The 7690-nt window shown below is 30.4% G+C and overlaps 1 protein-coding gene across 1 annotated transcript; it reads left to right on the forward strand.

The window, feature by feature from the left end:
• Positions 1–413: 413 nt before the first annotated feature.
• Positions 414–6577, forward strand: LOC110640080 (uncharacterized). The gene is made up of 6 exons (XM_058133240.1): positions 414–600; positions 812–1567; positions 2021–2116; positions 4310–4357; positions 4453–4883; positions 5718–6577. Exons 1-6 carry the CDS (start codon positions 558–560, stop codon positions 6324–6326), a joined length of 1983 nt encoding a protein of 660 aa, XP_057989223.1. The 5' UTR covers positions 414–557; the 3' UTR covers positions 6327–6577.
• Positions 6578–7690: the final 1113 nt, after the last annotated feature.

Below are 7690 nucleotides of genomic sequence, written 5' to 3' on the forward strand. Positions count from 1 at the left end.
AAATTATTATTAACATTAAAATTATAAGGAATAAATTATTTTATATATTAAAATAAAAGAGACTAAATAATTCATTTCTCAAAATTCAGAGATAAAATGTAACATAGTGTAAAATTTATGGATTAAATAATTAATTTTCTTAAATTCAAGGATCAAAGTATAATATAGGGAAAATTCAAGGATCAAATTGTAAATTTTCCAAAAAGAAAAGGGAAAGAATTGATTCCAAAGGGCAGAATGCAAGCATACCAAAAGTAAAAGCATAACTTGGCAATTTACTTTTCCTTTATGCTTGGAGTGTGCTTGAGTTTTTGCATTAGTTTTGTTTCCACCTTTTTTAATATTTATTTCGTATCATTGTCTTTAAAAAAGAGCCAAAGTGAAATGACAATTTGGGATTTCATGATGAAACCATTTTGCTTATTTTCTTCTCCTTTTCTTTCTATATAAAGGTTGAATCGTTCTATTGGAGTAGCACACATAGTAAGATCTTGTCATCTTATGCATGTCTGATGTGTACTTTCCCAGATTAAGGAAATCAGTTCAGCAAGGATTTGATGGGATACTTTGTACGCCCCCGCCTGTCGACAAGCCTGCAAGGTAATCCAATTCTTATTTTTAAAATGATTTATCAAACAAATACTCAACCTAATTGATTAATTATGTGTATCAATGAGTCAGTCTAGGTACTCCAGTTGTTTTCACTTGAATGCTTTATGAATATATCACTTGAAGCTTGAGCTTACATATGAAGATTGAAAATCAGGTCAGGCTTGAACCCTTTTACTAAGAAACTAATTAACATTGGCAGAGACAGAGGTCCATGTTTACGTTCAATTCCGTCGTCTATGCAAGGCTATAGAGGAAGGTGATTTAAATGCTGTGAGAGACTTCCTTCGACAGCTTCCACATGCGGGACGCGAAAAGCTTACAGTTTTTGGTAGCACAGCACTTCATCTTGCAACTCTAACTGGAAAATTGAATATGGTGGAGTTGTTGGTGGAGAACATGACAAAAGAAGACTTGGAAGTACGTGATAACAATGATGATACAGCTCTTACAATAGCTGCTGGTATTGGAGCCACGAGAATTGCCGAATGCATGATACAAAAGAACAAGGAGTTGGTTAGCATTCAAGGAGAACAAGATCTCCTCCCAGTCATAGTGGCATGTAAAAACGGCCACAAGGATACAGCCAAGTATCTATACGCCATCACTCCATTTGTATTGCTGCTTGAAAAAAATGGAGCACATGGATCTTTGCTTCTTCGTGCGTCTATTTTTAGTAAAATGTTAGGTAAGAGTATTGCCATCACTAGTCATTTCCAAGCTTACAAAAAGAAGGATTTTATTTATTTATTTATTTATTTTGACTTTTTTTTTTTGTTTGCTTTGACAATGCTACAAATACAAGACATTTCCCTAGATCTTCTCCAGAAATACCCACAGTTAACTACTACACGAAACGTTTCTCATGGAACCACACCTCTGATTGAATTATCTAGTCTCAGTGATTTATTCCCCAGTGGTCTCCAATTTGTCTTTTGGAAAAGATGGATCTATTCTAGTTAGTACCTCTCCCTCCCTTCTTCCTTTTTTTTTTTTTTCCTTTTTTTTTTTTCCTTAATTGCTTTTATTTTGTCTTAAAAAAAGGTGTTCCTCATAGAATAATATCACATGGGAAAAAAAAAAAAAGAAATCTTATCTGAAGCTGCGGTAACATTAAAGATTTTCGCTATTAGGGGAAGTGAATTTAACGTCCTGGATTTAATATCCAAGGTGAATACCTTTTGCTAATTTATGAAATAAATAATTAGTTTGATCAGATTTGATAATGCACTTCATGAAAAATCACCACCCAAACAAAAATGAAGCTAATATCCAATGGTTGGTAAATACCTTTGATAATTTCTGAAATAAACAATTAGTTTGATCATCACCCAAGCAAAAATGAAAATTAACATTGGATTGAAGAGGAGCTCTTCCGTGTTGTTTAATGCAAGTTCATTATTCATCCAAGTTATTCAGGTGCAACTAGCTGCTGACCAGCATACTAATGTTCGTATACCCATTCCACAAAATGGCGATATGCATCGTAGGAGCATTTTAGTGCGAGGTATGGTTCTCAGTGCTCACACACAAACACACACTTTGCAAAGATAGACCTACAAACATAGTGTTAGACATTCAAGGGACATATCTATATATCTACATCTGTATTTATATAAATATTATAAAGCTAAGATTTGAAATAGGTTAACATAATATTGCCAAGTATTTATCCTATTTTTTGTCAAAGTGCTTCTCTTTTTGGCATTCTATTCTATTCAAATTTCATATTATGTTACACTAATAATTAATATTGTCAAGTGTTTTTTTTTTCCCTTTTTTTTTTCTTCCATCAAATTCAAATTTCATATTATGTTACAATGTTTAATAAAATGCATCTTTATTGTCATAGAACAGTATGACAAATCTAAGCTTTAACTATATACCTTATGTATTGTCAAAAATTTAAAATATATTGTTAATAAAAATTCTAAGCAAGTAACTAGTAATGTACATAAATCCTCTAACCTAAGGTTTTTAACAACACTTTCATACAATATATATATATATATATATATATATATATATATATATATATATATATATATATATATATATTATCTATTTGCCTTGATTTCTAAACATGCTACCTTGATGTTATTTATTACTCTAACATCATGTACAAAGTGATAATTAAAAAAGCATTGTTAAAGCCTGGATTTCTTATAGTGGAAGTATCTTCTTGCAAAAGATTCCACTTGACCTTTGTAGTATTTATATAGATAAGCTACCTTTTCATTGTCTATTATAATTATAAAATTATCCACTTAATTTCTTATAATAAAAAAATATGATAATAGTTATAATTAGGAAACTAAGAGTCATAATTATAAATTAGGCTTATTAAATAAAAAAGATTAAACGTTTTCACTGATTAACAATTATATTCAAACGTTTTAATTTCTAACAATATATCCCAATATTTAATATTAAGAGCAATTAAAACCAAATCTCAAAATTAATTTGAGAGATTTCGAATTTTGTCTTCTAAGGGTAGCAATTGATTATAAAAAGAAGCCAAAAAAAAAAAAGAAAAAAAAAAACAATTGATAGTCAGTACATTTTGTTGTGGTTAAAGAAAAAAAAAATCCTAAAATTGTGATGTTGGATAAAATTGCTCATAATCTTAAAAGTTAAAATATGTTGTCCAAAATTAGAAGGTTTATATATAATTATCAATTAGCCAAAACATTTGACTTTTTCTATCCTTTTGGCCAATAAACTATATAAACTAATAAACCATATAAACCAAAGCCAGCTTTTCACTATTTACCATAGTTATAAAATTATTTACTTAATTCCTTATAATAAATAAATTTATGACAATAGTTATAATTTAATTATCTACATAAACCAATATCACACATCAAAAATTAACCTAACCATCTCTTAATGCAAATAAAAAAATTATAATATCCATCCTCTCAATTTTAACCATTTATCTTTTTTCCCTTAATAGTCCTTTATTAAGTATGCAGTCACTCACCCTTTCAACATATGTTTTAAATTGTGTTTTGATGAAAAGCTCAAAACCTTGAGAAATGGAGGCAACTTTAGACAATGCTTCATACAAGGTAAGCGTACAGAATTGATATCAAATGGGTTATCCAGGAAATTGTTTAGCCACCATCTTATGTAAATAAAAAATACAGTATCCAATTAAGAAGATTTTCTCTCAAACCTACCAAATGATATTAATTTAATAACTAATACATTAGAAAATGATATTAATTTAATAACCAATACATTAGAATAAAATGAAGAATAATTTATACAAATATCATTAATGCAATATTCATCTTATAAGAATTTATTTATATACATTTTATTGACATTTTATTCTTTATATATTTATTTTCAATTTATTATTTATTATTCATATTTTTTTTATATTTTCACAATTCCTTTTACAAACAATTCTTATAAAATTTTAAATAAATTAAATATAAATATTAGGAAACGCTATTAGCATATTTCATTCAATTAAATTACATATCGATAATTGCGTGGGCAAAAGTCTAGTATATAATCCCAAGCCATGTCCAACTAAATACTTTGTTGGACTCCTTTTTCTTTTTTTATTTGTATAAAAATGAAAATAGTGGGGAGCTTTTGTTTATCCAGGGACCTTCAATTGGATCATTTTTATAACTTACAGTTCTATAATGTATAAGTTAGCTGGATTGGTTTAATTTTGCAGGGCTCGATCAATTGCGAAGACTGTGTTCCAATTTGCTTCAACCTTCTGGTACACTGAATCTAATTTTATATCCCCATTCCTTCAATTTTTAATTGGTTTTTAAAGGTTTCTCACCCGTAACTTCATCTTCCTTGTTAATGAAGGACTAAAGCAGATTTACGATACAAAGTTGACCCACACTTATGCTCTTAAAATCTTACATTTGATGTCCGAATACATATCAAATATAGATGACACCAGACTTCAGCAAAGTGGAGTATATGATGCATTCTTTATAGCCATCAAACATGGGATCATTGAAGTTGTTATTGAGATGCTTAAAACGGAACCCAACCTTTTAACTTTTGTGGACAAAAATCGTAGAGGCATCCTTCTGTCTGCTGTTCAACATCGACAAGAAAATATTTTCAGCCTGACATATGTGCTTGGTACAAGGAAGCACAAGCTGATTTCTGGAACTGATGGTCAACAAAATAACATTTTACACATTGCAGCAATGTTAGCACCTCCTCATCGACTTGCACGCATTTCAGGTGCAGCTCTGCAGATGCAAAGAGAGCTACAATGGTACAAGGTGATATTTGATTTCATTAAACATTTTAGGAAAAAGAAATGCTTGAGTCTATATGAGTGACCCTTCTCATCTACTTATTATCATCATCTTCTTCTTTTTCTTTTTCTGTTCTAATTCCAATTTGAGCTGCACAAATGCCGAAAAGAACTTTTCCAATTGAAGTAGCTAACATTTTCTTCTTTTTGGTGCTAGCACAAATTCTTTCAAAATTTTAACGGCACACATTCATGAACATATTATTTACATCCTTCTTCTCTTCCTTCATTTTTTTTTATAGTTAGTTTACATAATAAAATTAATTCTTTCCTTCCCCTCACCCCTGCATTGATGGCAAAATTTAAAGTAATATTATTAGCTAAACTAGTAGTCATCACCTACATTTTTCTCGTGAACCACCTTTTTTTAAAAGAAAAAAAAAAAAACCTGCCACCATCTTTAACAAAATAAACATTTAGTAGCATTATGCTCTTATAACATAGAGTTTTTTCTTGACTAGTTGTAGTCTCTTGCATAATCTCTGCGTATCCTAGGATTGACTTTCTGCTTGAATGCTAGGATAAGATAGGTTTGACTCAATTAATTTGTAAAATTTCAAAAATGAAGAAAGAGTATAAAAGAAAAAAAGGGGATTGCTATAGTCTATATTTAAGCCTGTATATAATTTTGCATACTAAATAGTTGGCATTTTAATTTTTCTTCTTATTGTTATTCATTGACAAACTCATTATGTGCCTAATTTAGCTAATGCGGAATTTATTTTGATAATATAGGGTGCACAACTTAGCATTTTGAAAACATTTCACTCATATTCATACTTCAACGACTTTGATTCAGAAAGTGGAAAGTATTGTGGATCCTTCACTTAAAGAATATACCAACAGCAATAATGAAACGCCTGGGGAAATATTTTCTAATGAGCACAAGGAATTGGTGATTAATGGAGAGAAATGGATGAAGGAGACAGCAACATCTTGTACAGTTGTAGGTGCTCTTATCATTACCATTATGTTTACTGCAGCATTTACTGTTCCTGGTGGTAATGTTCAAGATACAGGCTTTCCAGTATTTTTAAAGAGAAAATCATTTATGATTTTTATAATATCCGATGCGATTTCACTCTTTTCTTCGTCAACATCTGCATTGATGTTCTTAGGAGTCCTTACGTCACGTTATGCTGAGGATGACTTCCTCAAGTCCTTGCCCACAAAGTTAATTATCGGTCTTTCCACCCTTTTCATTTCAATTGCAGCAATGATGGTAGCATTTTGTGCTACTCTAATAATAATGTTAAAGGGAGAGTTGAAACTTGTAATTCCAATCACTCTATTGGCTAGTATTCCAGTCACCCTTTTCATGCTGCTGCAATTTCCTCTCCTTATTGAGATATTTGTATCTACATATGGACCAAGCATCTTTGATAGAAAAATTAAGTATTGGTTCTGAACATACTTCACAAGGCAATTGATACCCTCTTCAACTTTTTGCGTGCTAAGAAAGCATGGTTCTTCTTATGCAAATAGATTTTGTTGTATTACTATGGAAAGTGAATAGTTCTTAAGGTGTGATTTGAGCTAATGCATTTGTGTGGCTTTGCTCATTGTCAGGCTTTGTAAGAGTGGGGTCATCTAACATAAAGGGTTATTGTAATTCATCATTTATTCAATATATTGTGTGTATATGAATATATATCAACAGTGAACACTACAAGAAATTGAATTTTTAGCGAAGGACGTTAAAAGTGGTTGCAATAAGGTGACATTAGAGACCAAATTTACTGTCAGTCACATAATTTAGACAAAATCACATACTTTTAGGAAGGGCTATTGAAGCTCATTTAGGACCTGTTTAATATTGCTATTAAAATTACAGTTAAAAAATCACTTTTTTTAAATATATTAATCAGAGAGTATTAAAAAATAATTTAAAATTAAATTTAATAAGTATTAGTCATTATAATAATACTAAAATAATAAAACAATTTTTTTAAATTATTTTTTTACAGTATTTAAAATGATATTTTTATTAAAAAAATAGTTTTATACCGATAAATGCAATGCTAAACAAGGACTTACCGTAAAAAAACAACATATTTAAGGCAACTCTTTTTAATGCCATCCTTATTTAAAAAAAAAAATTGAATTACAGAACCCTAAATTACAAATCCTATGATTTGCTGGCTTTTTCCTCGTACTAGCTCTCTTCCCTTCTTCTACTTTCTTGGCTTGAGATTGATCCCTTCGGCGGAGTGCCTGCCTTCTAGTTATTTTTCTCTCTCTTGCCATGGACGCTAGCTACTACCATGGCATGACTTTGAGTCTTTGTACTGCTGCTCTCGTGCAATATGTTGCTAATATACTTCACAAAGCTTGCCTATCGGATTATTGGTGCTGGTGCTACCAGTAATGATCTCAGGTCCGTTGATTCCCTTTTTTAATAAGTTCCCACTAAAATTGGTGAAATTATGCAATTATGTTTGTTTGAGGTTGAGATTCGTGTATTTTTTCTGGGTTACAACATTGCCATAAATTTACTAAGAAAATTGAAGAATTTAATGCGTGCTATTATATTTCCCTTCAGTGTGCCTCAGTGAGTGGTAAGCTCTCCTACTTTGAGGGGGCATTTATGGAGATTATTTTGTTCCGAACCTTTGATTTTATTTTCATAATATAATAAAATTAGTTTAGGAAGGAAATAAGAGCAGAATTTTCATGCTAGATTTTGGCATGCTGATAGAACACAAGAAAATTATAAATGCTTGATTTCCTTACTAGTTACTTAACTCGAGCAGCATAAAATTTGCATGTAAA

This window comes from Hevea brasiliensis, chromosome 14, assembly GCF_030052815.1.
Source record: "Hevea brasiliensis isolate MT/VB/25A 57/8 chromosome 14, ASM3005281v1, whole genome shotgun sequence".
Taxonomy (NCBI): Eukaryota; Viridiplantae; Streptophyta; class Magnoliopsida; order Malpighiales; family Euphorbiaceae; genus Hevea; species Hevea brasiliensis.